This window comes from Leptonychotes weddellii, chromosome 4, assembly GCF_054177405.1.
Source record: "Leptonychotes weddellii isolate Sample4059 chromosome 4, ASM5417740v2, whole genome shotgun sequence".
In the NCBI taxonomy this organism is placed as follows: Eukaryota; Metazoa; Chordata; class Mammalia; order Carnivora; family Phocidae; genus Leptonychotes; species Leptonychotes weddellii.
In genome coordinates, this window is record NC_138372.1 from 132,064,686 (window position 1) to 132,087,483 (window position 22,798).

The 22,798-nt window shown below is 33.1% G+C and overlaps 1 protein-coding gene across 9 annotated transcripts in view; it reads right to left on the reverse strand.

Moving 5' to 3' along the window:
* TRIQK (triple QxxK/R motif containing) overlaps positions 1-22,798 on the reverse strand; it is a 111,621-nt gene that overhangs the window by 45,097 nt on the left and 43,726 nt on the right. For 8 of the 9 annotated variants that reach the window (XM_006730702.3, XM_081816239.1, XM_081816237.1 and 5 more), the window contains one exon: positions 20,980-21,061. In XM_006730702.3, the coding sequence (XP_006730765.1) occupies positions 20,980-21,040 (61 nt within the window). In that variant the 5' untranslated portion in view covers positions 21,041-21,061. The remainder of the gene's footprint in view (positions 1-20,979; positions 21,062-22,798) is intronic. The other variant, XM_031025236.2, reaches the window with a different exon arrangement.

The window sequence follows — 22,798 nt, forward strand, 5'->3', positions numbered from 1 at the left end:
TGCCCCTCCCCCTGCTCGAGTTCTCTCTCTCTGTCAAATATATAAATAAATCTTTTCTTTTAAAAAATAATCTCTTTTAGAATATATTAAACTCTTAATTATAGCAGAAAGCTAAAAGGAAAAGAACATGAAAAATATGGCTACTACAACTTGGTAAGAAAATCACAGTGTAAAAGAGATCATTTGTGTCATCAAAAATATAAAAGGGGAAGAATGAAATGACAGAACCCTTACAGCAAATGAAGATAAACTGCTATCAGCAGAAAAAAAAGACTGTTTTATTCATCAAATTTTTTATACAAACCTTGTAGTAACTACAAAACAAAAATTTAGAGGAGAGGCATGAAACAAAAACGGGAGACAAAGCAAATCATCACAGAAAACCACTAACTTAAAAAGACAGAAAAAGAAGATGAAAGAAACAATGGAAAGGGCACCTGGGTGGCTCAGTTGGTTAAGCGACTGCCTTCGGCTCAGGTCATGATCCCAGGGTCCTGGATCGAGCCCCGCATCGGGCTCCCTGCTCTGTGGGAAGCCTGCTTCTCCCTCTCCCACTCCCCCTGCTTGTGTCCCTCTCTCACTGTGTCTCTCTCTGTCAAATAAATAAATAAAATCTTTTAAAAAAAAAAAGAAGTTGGATATAGAAGAAACATACTTCAACATAATAAAGGACATATGTGACAAACCTACAGCTAACATTATACTTAATGGAGAAAAATTGAAAGCATTTCCTCTAATATTAGGAATAAGACAAGGATGCCTATTCTCACCACTCCTATTCAATACAATATTGAAAGTCCTAGCTAGTGCAATTAGGCATGACAGAGAAATAAAAGACATCCAAATCAGGAAAAGAAAAAGTAAACTCTCTATTTGCTGATGATACAATCTTATATGTAGAATCAACAACTCTAGTAAAGTGGCAGGATACAAAATCAACGTACAGAAATCAATTGCATTTCTTTACACTAATTATGATGCATCTGAGAAAAAGAAAACTATCCCATTCACAACAGCATCAAAACAATAAAATACTTAGGAATATACTTAAGCAAAGAAGTAAAATAGCTATACGATGAAAATTACAAGACTTGGCTGAAAGAAACTGAAGAAGACACAAACAAATGGAAAGACATCCCATGCATGGATCAGAAGAATTAATATTGTTAAAATGGCCATACTACCTAAAGCCATCTACAGATTTAATGCAATCCTTATCAAAACACCAAAGCATCCTTCACAGAAATAGAAGAAAAAAGTCCTAAAATTTGTGTGGAACCACAGAAGACCCTAAATAGCTAAAGCAGTCCTGAGAAAAAAGAACAAAGCCAGAGGCATCATGCTTCTCAATTTCAAATTGTAGTATAAAGCCACAGTAATAAAAACAGTATGATACTGGCACAAAAACAGACACATCAACCAATGGAACAGAATAGAGAGCCCAGAATTAAATCTCAGTGTATTTGGTCAACTAGTATTTGCCAAGAATACTCAATATGGAAAGGATAGTTTCTTCAACAAATGGTGCTGAGAAAACCAGAGAAACATATGCAGAACAATAAAACTGGATCACTATCTTACAGCACTCACAAAAATTAACTCAAAATGGATCAAAGACTTAAACGTAAGACTTGACACTATAAAACTGTAGAAGAAAACTTAGGGAAGATATTTGTCAATATTGGCCTTGACAATGATTTTTTTTTTTTTAACATAATACCAAAACACAAACAACGAAAGCAAAACTCAACAAATGTGTCTACATTAATCAAGAGCTTCTACACAGGAGCACCTGGTGGCTCAGTCGGTTAAGCATCTGCCTTTGGCTCTCAGATCATGATCCCAGGGTATTGGGATTGAGCCCCACATTGGACTCGCTGCTCAGCAAGGAGCCTGCTTCTCCCTCTTCCTCTGCTTGCTCCCCCTACTTGTTCTCTCTCTCTCTCCCTCTGTGTCAAATAGATAAAACCTTAAAAAAAAAAAAAAGCTTCTGCATGGCAAAAGAAATGAGATGAAATGACAAACTATAGAGTGGAAGAAAATTTTTGCAAACTATATATTGGATAATGGGTTAATTCCAAAATATATAAAGAACCCAGCCAACTTAATAACAAAAACCCCAAACAATCCAATAAAAATTGGGCAGAACTAAATAAAAATTTTTCCAAAGAGAACATCAAAATGGCCAACAGACACATGAAAAGATGCTCAACATCACTAATCAGGAAAATGCAAACAAAAACAACTATGAGCTATCACCTCATGCTTGTTAGAATTGCTATAACCAGAAAGACAAGAGACAACAGGAGCTGGCAAGAATGTGGTGAAAGGAATTAAGAGTACTCTCATTTTGATAAGCACTGAGTAATATATGGAATTGTTGGATCACTATACTATATACCTGAAATTAATATAACACTGTATGTTAACTACACTGGAGTAAAAATTTTTTTAAAAATGTGGTGAAAGAGAACCCTTATGCATTTTTGGTGGTAACGTAAATTGTTCCAACCACTATGAAAAACAATATGAAGGGTTCTCAAAAATTTAAAAAAAAAAAAGATGTATCACATGATCCAGCAATTCCTCTTCTGGTTATATACCCAAAAAATGAAATCATGATTTCAATGAGATATACTCATTCCCATGTTTATCAGAGCATTAGTCACAACAGCCAAGATATGAAAACAACCTGAATGCCCATCAATGGATAAATGAATTAAAAAAGATGTGGTAAATATACACAATGGAATATTGTTCAGCTATGAGAAAGAACGATATCTTCCCATTTGCTATACATAACATGTATGGGTCTTGAGAACATTATGCTAAATCAAGTAAGTCAGGGCGCCTGGGTGGCTCAGTTGGTTAAGCGACTGCCTTCGGCTCAGGTCATGATCCTGGAGTCCCGGGATCGAGTCCCGCATCGGGCTCCCTGCTCGGCAGGGAGTCTGCTTCTCCCTCTGACCCCCCCCCACCATGTGCTCTCTCTCATTCTCTCTCAAATAAATAAATAAAATCTTTAAAAAAAAAAAATCAAGTAAGTCAGATAGAGGTGACAAATACTGTATGACATCACTTATATGTGGAATCTAAAAAAGTCAAACCTGTTTAAAAAAAAACAGTAGAATGGTAGCTACCAGGGGATGAGTGGAGGAGAGGGAAAGGAGTGATGCTGTTTAAGAGTATAAACTTGTAACAAGTAGAAATAAGGGGCATCTGGGTGGCTCAGTCGTTAAGTGTCTTGCCTTCTGCTCAGGTCATGATCCCAGAGTCCTGGGATCGAGACCCGTCAGGTTCCCTGCTCAGCGGGAAGCCTGCTTCTCCCTCTCCCACTCCCCCTGCTTGTGTTCCCTGTCTCGCTGTGTCTCTCTCTGTCAAATAAATAAAATCTTTAAAAAAAAAAGTAATAAATAAGCCATAGAGATCTAATGCACAGTATAATGAATATAGACAAAAATGTTATACTTTAATTATGTAATGTGATACATCACATTACATAAGCAATCATATGCTGTTACATCAGCAATCATAATACATAAATGTATCAAAGTAATACATCGTATACCTTAAACTTATACAATGTCACATGCCAAATTTATTCAATTAAAAAAATAAATTTAAAATTAAAAAGTTGTATTCCTGATGGTAGGCTCAGAGGTCCAGAACAGACCCTATGAACACTAACCGTTTCCAGGTGTATGGGTTAAAATGATAGGCAGGATCTTCAGCTTGGTTCCCTGATATGTGCTGTGAGAGCTATTTTGAAAGTAAAAGTGAGGTAGAAATATTACTCCCCTTCCTTACTAAAATGATAAATCAAAGGGAATGTACATTCCTGGAAAAGTTTCAGAGATTCACTATATCATCAAAACTAAATATACAGTCACACTGTTTATTTCCAGAGACCTATTTATTTTCTCACTGTGGCTAGTTGGTCTTGAGAGACTAACTGAGCACTATATTAAATTCAAACTTATGGTAGAATTTTCTTATTGTTCTTATAGTAGCAGAATATAAAAGTCCTTTATACATGGTCACAAATAGCTAACTATACTAGCCAATGTTTTTTTCTAGGTTCTAATCACAGGTACAAGAGACTATCTGCCTTTACTGGAAGAGGACAGCAGTATACTTATAGTCCTGCTCAAGAACTAGAACAACTGTCTATCTCAGTGCTATGGTCTCAGTCCAAGAGAATTTAACTGCCTCACTACCATACAATATATCACAATAACAATGATATGATGTAAGGCTTGGAGAAGACATGAAAACTGCCTGAGATGCCTCATTCAAATACATGGATAAGAGGGAGATGAGAGAATATTCTGTTAAATACAGAAACTTGCCATCTAAATCTGATTCATGGAGGTCCATTGATTTAGAGCATGTCAGGATTGTTTCCAAGAAGAAAAGTCCAACTTGCTGTACTTCACACTATATCTACCATTAATAAAGGTACATAGGTCTAACTTACCAGCTTACTTAATAACATTCTTCTATGATCTATGAGTCAACATTCTTCTGCTAGGTATATATTAGAGAGAAACTCTTGTACGTATGACCAAAGAACAGACATGTCCAAAAATGTGCAATGAATGCTTATAATAACATTCATAGAAAAAAAGAAACAGAATGATCCAATGTCAAAACCAGGAGAAAGACAGAAAAATACTAGTATACACATACAATGAAATGCTATAAAGCATAAAACATGAATAAACTATTATCAAATTTCATAAATAAGAATAAAACTCTAAAACATGATGTTCAATAGGAGCAAATTATGTAACAACATATATGGTATGATTTCATTTATATAAAATTCAAAAACAAACCAATAGATTGTTTGACACATATCTAGGTGGAAAACTCATAAACAGAATTATTACAAAATCAAGATAGTGGTTTATCTCTCAGAGGCTTAGAGAGTGCTGCCATTGAGAAGGGACATAAATAGGGTTCTAAGGTACTGGTATACATCTAATTTTTAACCTGGATGATGGATACATGGCTGCCCATACTATAATTGTGTTTTTAAAATCTGCATACATATTTTATATATGTAGAGAACCTGAAAAGCAGCTAGTGCTGTGTGGGGCATGGGACACAAAAGGTTCTCCAGTAGATTGCTGTGCAAGCTACTCTACCTCTTAGACATGGCAGAATAAATGAAGCTTGAAGTGCTTTTAGCTGTGACATAGAAATAAGCCTTTAGCAGGTCCCCCCCAAAAAGAAGTGGCAGTCTCTAGGGTTTTGGAACAGTGCCATACATCCTTCAGCAGGTAACAGCTGCTAAGAAACAATTCCTGGATTGCTACCAAGCTCTGATGGAGACTGACTACCTGGTCATAAGACTCAGGGACCATCTGGCCAGAGCTACCAGTTATGAATTGGAGGTTATCTAATTCAACAAACCATAAAATTGGGTGTACCATTTTAGCAGTAAAAAAAAAAAATGTTTATAGATGGTTCTTTATAACATGCTGACACCAGCTGGAAGTAGACTGCTATCCTCTAAAATACAACCTATAAAGGAAATCCTCCCAGTGGCCAAAGTTTGAGTAGTACATTTTCTTGTGCATTTTACTTAGGAAAAGAGGTAACTTAAGAAAGGCATAATATTAGTTTTCCTGAACTGGATATCGAATCTGCCACCTGGTCAGTTTGGATTATTTATGCCTATAGGTAAACAGGCAACATGGAGAATCACAGTATCGGCTGGGGTAATTGATGCTGGTTATCAAGGACAAAATGATTTGTTAATACATAGTGAAGGCCAAAAGAATTATGGAAAGATGTTAGGGATCTCCTGAGGTAATCTCATTATTATGACCAATAATAAAATTTCATGACATTTCTATATAACTTTATAAATAGAAGAATCACCTAGAACCTTCAGGAATAAAGATGTGGGCTACACACTAAAGACAAAGCGCTCATCAAACTATGATGCTTGCTAGGGACAAGATCCAGAATGAATTTTGAAGGAGGTAGGTCTTAAATTACAACTACTACAACCAGCTAGAGAACTGAGAATGGTAACCTGATATATATTACATATATATAATATATATCCATGATATATATATATATCATTGAAGATCCTGGACTTAGAGAACAGTAGTCCCAGGCTTGGTTGGAAAATATGTGGGTAGTTGCTGGATCCTTTCAAGATTATTTTAATGATAAAGGGCAGAAATCCAACCTGAAATAATGTGAAAATAAGATGGGTGGAGGGAGAGGGAGAGAGAGCAAGAGATTAATGGATTTTTTACTTATTCTAGGAGATAAGAGAAGAATGAGTTCAGTTGAGATTGACTTGAACTCCAATCTTGACTCTGAAGGAGTTGCCACCACCAGTTTGTATTTCTTTTTTCACTCTAGAATCATAGCTATTTCCTGCTCTGGTTCACATTTTTACAAAATGAAAAGCAAAGCAGTATGGATACTTTACCTTGGGATCATTTTAATCATTCCTAAAGTCAAAAAAATTATCAAGTTTCTTCCAATTACAGAGGAGTAAGATTCACCTAATAATATGTGTCTAGTTCCAAATTCCAGCAACTTTAACAAATCAAACTAGCCTGTCTCTGTTTCTCCTGTCAAATATAGATTGAAAATATATACTTGAAAACTAATGGTACATAATCAACAGAATTTCTTGCTCCAAGTCTTAAACAGGGGTTATGAATATCAAGTAAAAGCAAAATCATAACTAAAAAGTAAACATTGATGCAAAATAATTTTTGAATTACACCTGGATTTTTTGTTAGTAAAGATGACTCCACACATATTCATAATTTTTATTTATATATACTTTGCAGACAATCTGTGTAGTATCTGCTTTTGAAATAGAATAATTTGGGGCGCCTGGGTGGCTCAGTCGTTAAGCATCTGCCTTCGGCTCAGGTCATGATCCCAGGGTCCTGGGATCGAGCCCCGCATCGGGCTCCCTGCTCGGAGGAGAGCCTGCTTCTCCCTCTCCCACTCCCCCTGCTTGTGTTCCCTCTCTCGCTGTGTCTCTCTCTGTCAAATAAATAAATAAAATCTTTAAAAAAAAAAAAAGAAATAGAATAATTTAAAAAGTTATTTTCAGTTATAATTTCTAATCAGTAGCTATTATCTGTGTTAAAGTTTCCTTTCTTATTCAGTATGTTAAAATACATTTAACTCTAGCATGGGCACAATTTCTATAAAAAATCACAAGTAGTACAAAAACATACTTAATAAAAATCATAAATATTTTGGTACCTTAATATTGTCATATACTGTTCTTCATATTACACTAATTTAGAAAAGAATAGAATAATTTATATGCTCTATTTAATTCAACATAAAAACCTATTTTATGTCATAAATTATTTCATATTTAAAGACATGGCTTTAACTATGCCATAGTTTCACTGAGTTTTCTTAGTTTAATGAAAGAATAGATTACTTAACTGCTTTTGGCTTTTTGCTTTTCAATTCCTTTACTTTGTCCAGAAACAAGACTGCATCTTTGCCCTTTGTTGATATTGCTGTCTAAGCTCATTATCATGTGAATATCTGGTTATTGTTTTATAAATGTTCATTTTTCAGAAGCTTGCTGTTTTTTTCTTTCTCAACAGTCGACATTACACTAGCCACACTCATTATCATCATGTGGCAGTACTGCTCTTCCTCTGCCTTTGCTGCTTTAAAAATTAATGCACTGTTATTTTCTGAATACTGCATAAGCTGCTTATGAGTACATTATGCTATCAAGCAAGCACATGCAGAAAAGCTTCCTAAACTGTTATTCTTTCAATGAAAATACAGCTGGTTCTGCTTCAAAGGCACATCTTTTCACCTGCAAATGGACTTGTTCCTACACTTATTCCTCAATTCATTGTCTTTTATTTGTGTCTGGAAATTTTTTAATTGCCTTTAATTAGAAAAAAGTAAATTCAGTGCTTTAATCTTGCAAATACATTCAATCATAATTCTATCTGGGATGAATACCAAGTTCTATTCACTGATCTCTATAACAAAGATATATAATTTATTGTCCATTTATAGAGACCACACCAATTAAGATACAATAGAAAAGCAAAGAGATAAGAGTCAAAATATTTGAAAAGAAAAATTTGCAATCTAAATTTAATTACTCAAATGAATTATTGGAAGATGAGTTATTTACAGCATGCCAAAAATACTGACAAATAATAATATTTGTTAATCAAAGTAAAGACTTATATTTCCTTCAACATTTTTAGAATAATTTCTCATCAACTGTTTTAAATCCTCCCCTCTTCACGAAAAGCAAAACACTATTTGAAATCTTACTTTTCTCATCTTACCATATGATTACCATATGGTATTACCATACCATATTACTTGTATTACATAGAAAAGAGCAATATAATTTGGCATATAAAGTAATTTCCCTGCCATATGAACACAAATTTTAGTTACTATATTATAAACTACAAATAACTGTGGAAAACTCATTACAAAAGCAAGGGTCTATAGTCTTTCCTATGGAATCCTATAGCAAACTCCAGTAACTATGTCAATAAACATGATCAGCACTTTGATAGCTACAAGATGAATAAAATCAGAAACAGCATTATCACAGGCAAAAAAATAATTTAAACGTTAATCAAGTAGATTAAAAACTTATCACAAAACCAGAAACACTATAAAATACAGATAAAGAATAAAAAATACAGATCCAGGGGATTATCACTGGTATAGTACATTTTTATATTTAGCCAGTCATACAAAATGATGTAAAATTTACAAAAAGTATTTTTCTCAAAATTATTTATGGATATTTGAACTAAGGAAAGGAAATAGGTAAATTAATCCTTAAAAATATAAACTCATGCAAACTTTAAAAATTGTGTTATAAAGGCAACTCAAACCAATTTTTTAAATACTTGGACAAAACAGCTTGATATTAATCATACACTGCAGAGAACCCACCATCATTTAATATCACATTAAGTACTAAGAAACAAGTACCATGCTTTGGCTTGCTAGAAATACAAACCAACAAGTTATTTATGAGATATAAACTAATTTCTCAGAAAATCATATTAAAAATGCTGACCAAGCAACAACTTAGATATAGAGAGAAATGTAGTTAAATAGAAGATATCATAAAGCGTATCAAACTTTAGTTTGCACCTAGCCAAAACAAACAAGCAAGCAAATAATTTTTTAAGTAACTGCTATGTGTAATGTATCCTTGGGGATACAGAGATAAAAAATCAATAGAAAACATCAAAAAAGTATCACAGGGAAGATAAAACACAAACTTGCAGAAAAATTAAGTAACAGCATATTTCAGTAAGTTTTCAAGTTAAAGATACTCATTATTTCAAGAGATATAATAGAACACTTAAGACTAATATGAACAAAAAAAAAGAAAAAAAACAAAGACTAATATGAACAGAGTAGATTAAACAAAGACTATAAAGAATTTAACTACCTTAGAATTAGGGAGATTTTTTTATTGAATATTTATAAGTACCTTCTGTCATTAGAGGTGATCATCAGGGATGCAAAATAAAATTAGATAAAGCTTCATCTTCAAGAATGTTTAAATCCCAGTAGGTACAAATAATATATATATATATATATATATATATACTTGAAACAAGGAAGGAAGTGGTATGTGCTATCAGCCAATAAAATGCTCAAAAGACCCAGTTCTGAAAATATTGTAGACAGAACTGAGGTGGACACTTCTTTGATATAAACACATAGAAACAGTAGTAAAAACCCCATCCTATGAAGCTATAAATATGGAATGTATATATATTTACATATACATACATACATGATAATAAAAAGAAAAATGGAAATGTTCAAATGGCAGGAACAAAGATAAAACTCAAAGCAAAACAGCTAGTTCTAGCTGATATCCTAATAGCCTTGGGTGCGGAGGTGGGGGGTGGTACATCTAAAACCAGGGCCTGGTTGTAGATGTCAAGAGGATTTCACATTGGTTTTTAAGGCCCAGGCATGGGCAGCGCTGCCCTGAGAAAGGAGATAAAACTGAAACATATGGATAAAATTGAGATCCTCGAAGGACTGACCAAACCATACAAAAAAGACACCGTACTTATTTGGAGAAATAGCAAGGAATGTTTCTACTTCCTCTAAGTTCTGGGTGTGGAGAAAAGATGTGTCACCTGTGAGAAATATAAATCTTAAGCTGTCAGACCTAAAAAGAAGGTGTGAGGTCCAAATTGCAAGAATCTTTGGCCAAGAAATAAGTCTAGAATAATGGTCAAAAAGTCCCTACTGTCAGGAAGTACGTTAAACACTGTTCTGTAAGAATATCTCACAATTCAGACTGCTTGAACTCCCTACAGAGGGAGAAAACAGAAATAAAAACAAATGACCCTCTGTTGAAGATGAATACACACACACACACACACACGGAGGGGGGAATAAACCATAAAAGGACTGAAAAAAAGAAAGAAAGAAAGAAAAAAAAAATAGCATGAGGTACAATAAACCAATATAACAAATGGGAAAGCTGGTACCATAAGAAGGAATAGTGGAAGAATCTGAAAGAATATATAAAATTGGTTATTTAAAATAATTAAAGAGGAAAAAAACAGAACAAAAAAGAATGATTTTTAAAGTGATTAAATTGACCTTTTACACATGACAAAAGGTCATTGAAATTATATATCCATGGATGCAAGTTAAACATAGTAGTAAATAAATGATTGAGAAAGAAAAAGAATTTGTAAATTTTAATCAAAAGGAAGATAAGTTGGAGAAATAACAAACCCACATACAATAGAAATTTATTTTTTTTAAGATTTTATTTATTTATTTATCAGATAGAGAGAGAGAACATGCACAAGCAAGGGGAGCTACAGGCAGAGGGAGAAGCAGGCTCCCCACTGAGCAAAGAGCCCAATGTGGGACTCAGTCCCAGGACCTTGGGATCATGACCTGAGCCAAAGGCAGACACTTAACCAACTAAGCTACCCAGGCTTCCCAGCAATAGAAATTTAAAGAGAGAAAATATATAACTATGATTTTAAGAGATACAAATGTTGTAATATGAAGACCCAAATTATATATAATAGTAAATCTAGAAGGAGAAATTAAAGAGAAACCCATTATTCAAAAGACAAAAAAAATCAGATATTGATGTCCTTCCAGGACTTAAGACAAGAATCTTTAGGATGAAGGAGCACACCAAATTTCAAGTATTTTTTTCTTTTTACTAAATAAAAATAAGCATTTGCATTAAATTAAAGCTGAAAAACATTTAAGATAAAAGGAAAAATTTTAAAAACAGGAATGACAATTAAGAGAAGTGACAATTATATTATTAGATGTCTCATCAGAAACACCAGAAACAGGAAATGAATAAAACAGTATTTTCAAATAATATCGACCTAAAATTATGTACCCAGCTAAACTATAATTCAAGTATAAGTACAACATAACAATACTGTTTTATAAACAGAGACCAAGAAATTTTGCCACTAATAGATATTTGCATGAAGGCAAAAGTAACAAGGGAACTTCACCAGAAGGCAGATGTGAAATATAAAAAGTAAAAACAGCAAATATGGAGTTAGATCTAAGTAATTACTGGTGACTGAAACTAAAAAAATAATAGCTGTAATAATTGAGTTTGTGCTGTTAAAAACAAGAGAAAATAAAGTAATATACACAATAACATGAGCAACATGAAAGAGTAATCATATATAGAGTTAAACATCTTTATATTGTTTTGGATAAATAAAGATATTAATAGACTTTAGATTTCATTAAGTCAAATATATCACAAATAAAATTTGAGGAATTCAAGAAGAGGAAGAAAATGAAGAGGAAGAAGAAGAGGAAAAGGAAGAAGGAGGAGGAGGAAAGGGAGACGAAGGGGGGGAGTAGGAGAAGAAGGGAAGGCAGGAAGGCAGAGAGAGAGACATCTCAGTTAATATTAATAAAGAGAAAAGATAAAGTTAAATAACATCAACTAAAAATAGAAATATAGTTATATTTTTAAAATACTAAAAAAATTTACACACAACTTTATGAATACATTTGAAATTTTTTCATTCAACTTCATCACTGAATATGTTACCTAGAGTGGCTCAAAAATATAGATCTATTAAGTGATAAAAAGTAAGAGAGAAAATCATTAAAGATCCACTCAAATAAAAAGCACCAGACAGGGGTTTGCTAGGGACTTTTAGAAACATTCTAGAAAGTGTTATTTCCAAATTTGTATAACCTATCTAAGAGTATATAAAAGGGTATATCTCTAATTCATTATAGAAATCTAGTATGACAGTCAAACTAAAACTGAACAAAGATGGTAAGAGAATGGAGAGACATATGCCAACTTCATTCATAAAAATTAATGTATAAAAAGTCATAAAATACCAGTAAACTGAAATCAACTGTGTATTTTTAAGAAATGAAAACAAAGTAAGATTTATGTCAGCAATGAAAAGATAGTCTAGAAAATCTATTAATATAATTTGACAAATAATATTCTTCTGATAGAAAAAATCTTCAATAAAATTCAACAAACTTCATTACTTTAAAAAAGGAAAAAAATCTCATGATAAACTAAGAACAAAGGGGAATTTCCTTAGCTCAACAACAAGTATGTACCAAAAACCTAGAACTAACATCACACATAATGGCAAAATGATTGAAGCATTTTCTTTAAAGTTAGGAATAGAATATGAATATCTCTATTTCCAATTGAAAAACACAACATAACAAGATACAAAAGATTAAATGCAAGAATTAAAAATTTTTGTAAGTATACCTATTAGAAAACTATATAGAAAATCAAAGAGAAATTACAAATTATTACAATAAGAAAATGTACTCATGTTGCTTAACATAAAATTAATAATTAAAATTCAGTAGCATGTTTATATAGCAGCAACAACCAATTACAAAATATAATTTTACAAGATCTAGTCACAATAATAGCAAAAATTGAAGTATCATTTCTGTTTAACTCAGAAAATTCAACAACTTTATAAAGAAAATAATGAAAATTTATCCAATTTACCACCTATATGTTATTGATACAAATTTCATATATAAAGACATAAATTCTTCCCAAAGTAATCTATAAATCCACTATAATTCCAAGATGACTACCAATGGCCTTTTTTCATGACTATATAAAGTTAATTTTAAAATTCACAAAGAGGATAAAGGACCAAAAATAATTGAGTCAAGTTTTAAAAACAACAAGGAGGGGAGAGGATTTGTTCTACCATTTGTCAAGACATATTATAAAGCTGTAGTAATTAAAAAAGTAAAGTATTAGGCGCCTGGGTGGCTCAGTTGGTTAAGCGACTGCCTTCGGCTCAGGTCATGATCCTGGAGTCCCTGGATCGAGTCCCGCATCGGGCTCCCTGCTTGGCGGGGAGTCTGCTTCTCCCTCTGACCCTCCCCGCTCTCATGTGCTTTCTCTCTCATTCTCTCTCTCTCAAATAAAGAAAATCTTTTAAAAAAAATTTAAAAATAAAAATAAAAATAAAAAAGTAAAGTATTACCAAAGCAATAAGCAAGTTTAATAATGGAATAAGTAACAGAGGATTATTATCAATATAGATAAAGAACTCAATACAATGAGAGAAAAACAACTCAATAGATTTCATTCAACTTTATCACAAAATGTGTTACCCAAATTCATTCCAGAAACTATAGATATATTAACAGATAAAAAAGAAAGAAAGAAAGAGCAGTTAAATGTCCACTCACCAAAAAAAGGAAAGATATATGAGCAGCAATATATTCACAAAAGAGAAATCAAAAGATCAATAAATATATGAGATGTTTAACCTTAGTAAGCAACACAATGAAAACTAAAATAAGAATGAATACAATTTCATGTACATGAGATTAGCAAAAATTTAAGTCTAATGGTAACAAAAAGATATGGAGAAATAGACAACACTTTGCTTATAGGACTATAGAATAGTATGACCATTTTGGAGAACAATTTAGCAGTTAAAAATGCACACATCCTATTACACAGCAACAGAATTTCTGGTATTTCCCAAAAGGAGAGAAGAGGAAGAAAACTGGAGTAATATTTTGAGGAAACAATGGCTAAGAATTTTCTAGAACATATTAAAGAAACGAATCTACAGTAACATATACCATTACAATAACAATACCTCAAGTAGTATAAATTAAGTCAAATCTATACCTAAACTCATCATAGTGAAACTACAGAAATCCAAAGACACAAAATTTTAAAAGGAGGTACAAAACAAAAGATTACCTTTAAAGAAGCAACATTTAGATTGACTTCCCAGTGACAAAAAATCATAGCCAAAATGCAGTGGAGAAATATTTTCATGTGTTGAAAGAACACACAATGAAATAAAAACAAAAACCTGCCAATTGAGAATTCTATAACCAGAGAAAACATATTTCAAAAATAATGGTATGTCCCCATAACCAGCAAAGAAATTGGATCAGTCATAAAAAAATCTCCCAACAAACAAAAGTCCAGGGCCAGATGACTTTCCAGGGAAATTCTAGCAAACATTGAAAGAAGAATTAATATTCTTCTCAAACTGTTCCAAAAAACAGAAATGGAAGGAAAACTTCCAAACTCATTCTATGAGGCCAGCATTACCTTGATCCCAAAACCAGACAAAGACCCCACAAAAAAGGAGAATTACAGGCCAATATGCATGATGAACATGGATGCAAAAAATCTCAACAAGATACTAGCAAATCGAATCCAACAGTACATTAAAGGAATCATTCACCAAGATCAAGTGGGATTTATTCCTGGGCTGCGAGGAAGGTTCAGTGTCCACAAATCAGTCAGTGTGATACACCACATTAATAAGAGAAAAGATAAGAACCATATAATCTTCTCAATAAATGCAGAAAAAGCATTTGACAAAGTGCAGTATCCATTCTTGATTAAAAAAACCTCTCCATAAAGTAGATAGAGAGGGAACATACCTAAACAACATAAAGGCCATAAACAAAAGACCCACAGCAAACATCATCCTCAATGGGGAAAAAATGAGAGCTTTTCCTCTACAGTCAGGAACAAGAAAGGGATGTCCACTCTCACCATTGTTATTTAGCATAGCACTGGAAGTCCTAGCTTCAGCAATCAGACAGCAAAAAGAAATAAAAGGCATCCAAATAGGCAAAGGAGAAGTCAAACTTTCACTATTTGCAGACAACATGATACTCTATGTAGAAAACTGGAAAGACTCCACCAAAAAATTGCTAGAACTGACACACGAATTCAAGAATGTCACAGGATACAAAATAATCTGTTGCATTTCTATACACCAATAATGAAGCAACAGAAAGAGAAAACAAGGAATTGAGCCCCTTTACAATTGCACCAAAACCCAGAAGATATCTAGGAATAAACCTAACCAAAGAGGTAAAAGATCTGTACTCTGAAAACTATAGAACACTATGAAAGTAATTGAAGAGGATACAAAGAAATAAAAAAAAATTCCATGCTCATGGATTGGAAGAACAAATATTGTTGAAATGTTTATACTACCTAAAGCAATCTAAACATCTAATGCAATCCCTATCAAAATACCACCAGCATTTTTCGCAGAGCTAGAACAACAATCCTACAATTTGTATGAAACCACAAGAGACCCAAACAGCCAAAGCAATCTTGAAGCATGACAATTCGAGACTTCAAGCTATATTACAAGACAGTATGGTACTGTCACAAAAACAGACACATAGATCAGTGGAACAGAACAGAAAACCCAGAAATGGACCCATAACTATATGGTCAACTAATCTTTAACAAAGCAGGAAAAAATATCCAGTGGAAAAAAAAGACAGTCTCTTCAACAAATGGTAGTGGGGAAACTGGACAGTAATATGCAGAAGAATGAAACTGGACTACTTTCTTATACCATACACAAAAATAAATTCAAAATGGATGAAAAGACCTAAACCATCAAAATCCTAGAGAAGAACACAGGCAGCAACCTCTTTGACATTGGCTGTAGCAACTTCTTACTAGACACGTCTCTGGAGACAAGGGGAAGAAAAGCAAAACTGAACTATTAGGATTTAATCTAGATAAAAAGCTTCTGCACAGAGAAGGAAGCAATCAACAAAACTAAGAGGCAACCTATGGAATGGGAGAATTTGATATGCAAATGACATGTCAGCTAAAGGGTTAGTACCTAAAATCTATAAAGAACTTATCAAACTCAACACCCAAATAATAAATAATCCAGTTAAGAAATGGGCAGAGACATGAATAGACATTTTTCCAAAGGAAATTCCATTTCCATTATGTATACACACACACACACACACACGATGGAATATTACTCACTCAGAAATCTTGCCATTTGCAATGATGTGGATAGCTAGAGGGTATTATGCTAAGCAAAATAAGTCAATCAGAGAAAGACAAATACCATATGATTTCACTGATGTTGGAATTTAAAAAACAAAATGAGAGGGGGGGAAACCAAGAAACAAGACTCAACTATAGAGAACAAACATGGTTACCAGCAAGAGGTGGGTGGGGGGATGGGTTAAATAGGTGATGGGAGTTAATGAGTACACTTGTTGTGATGAGCACTGGGCATTGCATGGGAAGTATTAAATCACTAAATTGTACACCTAAAACTAATATTACAATGTATGTTAACTAACTGGAATTTCAATAAAAACTTTTAAAAATGGTAGGTTAATATCATAAAAGAAAGAAACAGAACTTGCCACAAGTAGACATACACTCTTAAGAAATTCTAAAAAATGTTCATCGGGCACAAAGAACATGATTTCAGATTTAAGGTCTGGGATGTAAATGAGAATTAAGAGCAGGGTAAGTGGTAAATATGTATACAATTGTATGAGCTTTGACTGAAAAAACTATAATAATAATGTCTTAGTTTTAAAAAATAGAGAATTAAGAAATGGAAGCATCATAATTTGGTCTTTCTAAATTAGGAGCAGAGAGAGGTACCTCAGACTCTCCTGACAGCCAAAGTGCTATTTATACTGTCAATTCCATGAACTCAAATATTGTGACTTAATTATCTTTGCATCTGCCAGTACCTAATATAGTCTTCAACCCCAAAAAAAGTAGTATAGTGAAGGGATTATGTGGTCAATTTCTTGGAATTGAGTCCTGGATCTACCTCCTACCAATTGTAGAACCTTGGGAAAATTCTTTAACCCATCTGTGCCAAGTCTTCCTGATCTATATAATGGAGTTATATAATAGTAGTTGCTTTTTTACAGGACTACTGTGAAGATAAAATAAGATATGCCTGGCACAAGATGCTTAATAATTGTTATCAACTTTTATTACATAAGAAAATAGAGATTTACAAGTAAATTAGTTATATTTTTATAATGGTTTACCTAATACATATAAATATTATTTGGCCTGATATACTTAATAACATATACTTAGAAAATATCTTAATTATGTCAAAGCAGTTTTTAAAATTCTCTTCCAATCTTGAAATAATTTATCTCTAGAATAATACATGTAATATTAGGCAATCTTACTCTCTATTTTTACAATATTATATCTGAAGAAATGAAAAGACCCAAACCAACTTATTTCCCCGTTAAGCCAGCAATGTTTCAGAATATTGTTTTTCTTAGGTACATTGCCTTGAAATCGAGAAGGTATTTCATCTTCACTACACATTTCAAGATCATGCTATAGTAATCAAAACAGTGTCCATTTAATGTGAGGATTCTGTATCTACAAGGTGTTTTCAGTCACAGCATCTGCCCATTTGATTCTTACCTGAGCAAAGAATATTGTAAAGAAAGCTTTTATTAAAAGCCATTAATCATTGTCATTTAGTACATAATTGAAAAGGCAAAACTTTTACCAGAAGATAAATATTAAACAGTGATATTAAAATCATTATTCGAGGGCGCCTGGGTGGCTCAGTTGGTTAAGCTACTGCCTTCGACTCAGGTCATGATCCTGGAGTTCCAGGATCAAGTCCTGCATTGGGCTCCCTGCTCAGCGGGGAGTCTGCTTCTCCCTCTGGCCCTCCCCCCTCTCATGTGCTCTCTCTCTCTCTCTCAAATAAATAAATAAAATCTTTAAAAAAAAAATCATTATTCAAAACACGGCACTGGTATTGCCAAACAAATATAGTTACTGACTGACCATACAAAAATTATATAAATAAGTGAGATTTCATAACAAGAGGACACTGCACATATGTAATACCACTATTCCTTGTGAATGTTTATTAACTAGCAATTAAATTAGCTTATCAATAACTTTAATAGAAAAAAAACCCACTATGATACTCATTTTATTTGCTATTTATATTTCTTTTTTTTTACCACCAATACTGACGTATCTCTTCAAGATAATTATGGCTGATTTATTCCCTCCTCACATTTTTTATCAAATCTGGGAAACATCTGCATAGGACTCCATTTAAGGGAGACAGTGCCAGTGATAGATCTATCATCATTAGTATGAGCTCAGGCTTGTGGTACTTTCTAACTCTGATATGGAAAATCAGATAATGCTTCCTTGAGAAAATCCTTGAATTAGTTAATATCTTAATTAATTAGTTTGTATTAATTAACTAGTCAATATCTTTTCTATTTCATTTCTCTGTCTTTACAAAAACCTACATAGATCATAATATTCTATAGTATATGCATAAGAACCTTAAGACTGCAGTGCATTATCCTTAAAAGTAGTGAACAAAGTATATCATCATTCTTTTACTTTTAATATATTGTGTTAGATTATGATTACTGTATTTGCAAAGTACACACAGGATAACTCATATCCATGCAACACTGTAGTTTACAAACTGGTCTGACACTTCTCATGACTCTCCAAAGAACCTTCTGAGACAGGTGGATCTTGTGGAGCTAATATTTTCAAGAGGAAGTAAAACAGGAAAGAGAACTTTGTATAGGAATATAATGCATATCACAGCACCCTCTGAACAATTTAGTATAAGAACAGGGCTGAGGCCTCACAATTATATTACTTTGTCTCACCCTTCCTTGGCTCTAATAAATATGAATAGAACTAAATAAAAGAAAGATATGCCATGTTTATAATACATTAGACTTTAGATTTTAATGCCTATTCTCCAAAATTGCTTATTAGATAAAAATTTCAATAACAAACTTTGCAGGGCTTTTTTTTTTTTTTTTAGAAAAAATTCATCCATGCTGATAGAAATCAGAACAGTGGTTGCATATGGAGGTGGGTAGAGACTGACTGGAAGCAGATATGAAGAATTACCTGAGAAAATGTAAATGTTTCTATTTTGATTGGCGTTTCTGGTTACACAGGTATGTACGCTTGTCAAAATTCTAAGAATTGTATATTTAAGAGTTGAATTGTGAATTGATCCCTGATATGGCTATTCTTTATGTGGTTAGCATATCCTATTTGATCAGAGACTTTAATCTGATAAGTCAGTCCTGTTTAAACACATAAATAACAACCCACACTATTTATTCATCAGGTATCCTGTAAGTGAAGGAAGGTGGAATATACCAAAAAAATATCAAACATCATAAACCATCCCTCAGGAAATTTAATCAGTTAGAAATACTTTTTTTTAATTTGCTTTTATCTGACTACCAGTTAGATGAGTTAGATCATTTTGTAAGGCTCTTTTGATTTCATTTTTTTATTGTAATAGTTGTTTGTTTTGTATTTATTTTGTTTATTCAGAGTTCCTCTTTCATGAATTGCCTCTTTATGTTTTGTACCTATTTTACTATTGGGTTTCCAGACTACCTTATTTATTTATAGCAGAACTTTATTTTTCTACATATAAATCTTTAATTGGTTATATACATTGTAAATATTCTTTTCATTTTGCATCTCTTTTGTTTTACAGAAATATCTTTATGGAGTGCACCTTATATATCACATTTATAAAATAGGTATATACTCTTTTGGTATCAATAATTTCTACTTTTTTTTCTGATTTCTATTGTAACTTCTCTGTTTATCCTTCAGTGTTTTAGAAGAGGTTTTTTATTAATTGTTATTTTTTTATTTCCAAAGAAGTGGGAATGGGTGGGAATGAGTAGGAACATGTAAAAAGAGAGGGTACAGGATGGGAAAGGGTAAGTTAACTTTTTTGCTTCTAACCGATTTCTAATTTACTAAACTTTGCTCAAAGTTGTAGTTCTAGGATACGGATTCTTTAAAACTGGGGGGACTTGGTTTGTAACTTTGTATGTGGGTAATTTTTTATAAATACTCCATGTACCCTTGAAAAAAATGGGTAGAAAATCCTGTACTTAGAGCATAGTATAAAATAGGTAAGTTTCCTGTTATTTTTGTACGTTGACTAGTGGACTTTTCTCTAGTCCACCATTTTATTAAAGTAAAATTTTAAAGAAGAATTTCAGGCTTATCAATTATTGTCATTGAGTCAACAAAATTAAAAGTTTTTACATGGATAAAAATAAATGATTTAATAGATGATAACACTAAAAATATTCACCATATAAATGCATCTAGCCTTAAGAAAAATAATAAAATGTATTTTTGCTTTTATTAAATTCATAAAAATTATAAGAGCTTTGAAAATCACAAGTACACAATGTGTATTTCTCCACTGGTAAGTAGGCTACACTTATTTTTTGCTCTTTAAAAATATATAGTCCTGGGCGCCTGGGTGGCTCAATTGGTTAAGCGACTGCCTTCAGCTCAGGTCATGATCCTGGAGTCCCAGGATCGAGTCCTGCATCGGGCTCCCTGCTCGGCAGGGAGTCTGCTTCTCCCTCTCCCGCTCCCCCGTCTTGTGCTCTTTCTCTCTCTCACTCTCTCTCTCAAATAAATAAATAAAATCTTTAAAAAAAAAAAAAAGTAAAAATATATAGTCCTTCGTTATTCATATTCTGTGTATCATATGTATTAAGGAAAAGTTATTTTCTTAATATCACACATAATTGCCTTTTTCTTTATCTTAATTCACAGGAATGTATCAAAGGGAATTCATTGCTTACCAATTTGCTTTCTGTACTGATCAACAGGAAGTTTTATAGTGGAGGCATCTTTTCTACCCATCTTTGATCTCCAAAATGCCTGCTGCAAAGAAAGAAAATAATTATGATGAAGTCCTAAAACATCAAAAGGACTATCTACAAACTTCAGGAATAATTTATTCCATAAAATTCATTTTTAAAGCAATGGGTAAAAATGTCTTTGACTTATTCCCGTTAGATATCAGTAAAGAACACAAAATTCTCTCAAATAAATTATCAAGGATACAATTGCTGGTAATTAAATTTCCCAATTATTTGTTCTTGGTAACATTCATCTTATCAAGTACTATCAATACTCAATTAAATCAAACTGTTAGTATTATCTGTAAATGTGAAAATCATGTACCATTTATTCAGATGGGTTGGAGTTGTAGGCATGCTCTTGGCAGTATGTTTCTTTCCAATTACCTATTCTGTTACACAAAAAGGCTAAAGTTTGATTCTCAGATACTTTGAATCTTGTTTTAAAAAGCATGACATAGGTAACAAAAGTGCATAAATTAGAGTTCTAGTTCTGTCTCTTCTTCTGTAAACAATATAAATTACTACCATTTACTAAAATTCTCATGCTTACTACATTATATGCACTATTTGATTTAATCCACAACACATCTTTCAAATCTTATTATTTTTATTGAATTTAAATATGTGGCAGACATATGTGGAACTTAAGAAACAAAACAAACAAGCAAAGGGAAAAAAGGACAGGAGAGAGAGGCAAACCAAGAAACAGACTGAACTATAGAGAACCCACTGATGGTTCCCAGAGGGGAGGTGGGTGAGGGGATGGGTGAAATATGTGAGGGGGATTACGGAGGGCACTTGTGATGAGCACGGGGTGTTGTATGGAAGGGCTGAATTACTGTATTGTTCACCTGAAACTAATATTACACTGCCAACGAACTGAAATTTAAATAAAAACTAAAAAAATATATGTGGCAGAGATTGCACGGTCACATGGAACTAAGCAGAAATAGTAAGAAGGGTATAAAATCTGAGGGAATTATATTTACAAGGAAATCAACTTTGTCTAAAAAAGTATGTGAATGAAAACCAATCCTTGGACCTCTAAACTTAAACCGGCAGATTGCAGCCCCCAAGGAAGGCAAAAGCTGTAGATTTGGAACATCCACTTCATATGTGACCAGAAAGGAGAACCATCCAGAAGGGAGGGCCATAAAGAACAACGGACAAGGGAACTTCTCTAAAAAACCATAATTAGACTCCAAGGAAGAAACTTCTGTTAGTACAATGGGCATTCTCAGTGGCCTCACGAACAGCAGGTTTTCTTATCATGCTGGATCAGTGCTTCCTGTATGTTTCCCATTCTTCCCATCCTTCCTTTCTAAATGGGACTGATTATAGGAGATATGAAGCAGTTACCTTCTGCTTCACCATTAGGAAAATTTTATAGTCTGTAAACTTCAAGGAAGCATATTCCAACCTAAGAGGGAGCACTATGCTCTGGCTTGAGATCCTTGGCTTTGTCCTGGATGCAGTAAGCGGGGAACTTTAGGATTTTCCTACTAAAGAGTCAGGAAAAAGGATATTCATGGCTATATCATGACCAGAAAGGTGAACTATAGGAAAAATTGCTGGCTGCTTACTAAAATACATGTTCTCCTTCGTTTTGTTTTGTTTTGTTTTGTTTCCTGAGCTCACCTGACAACTTTTCCAGCCTCCTTCTATATTAGCTGTGGGCATGTGATTGAGTTTCAGCCACCAGAATATGAATAAATTAGTGTTTGCTACTTCTAGAACTAACCTATAAAAACTTCCC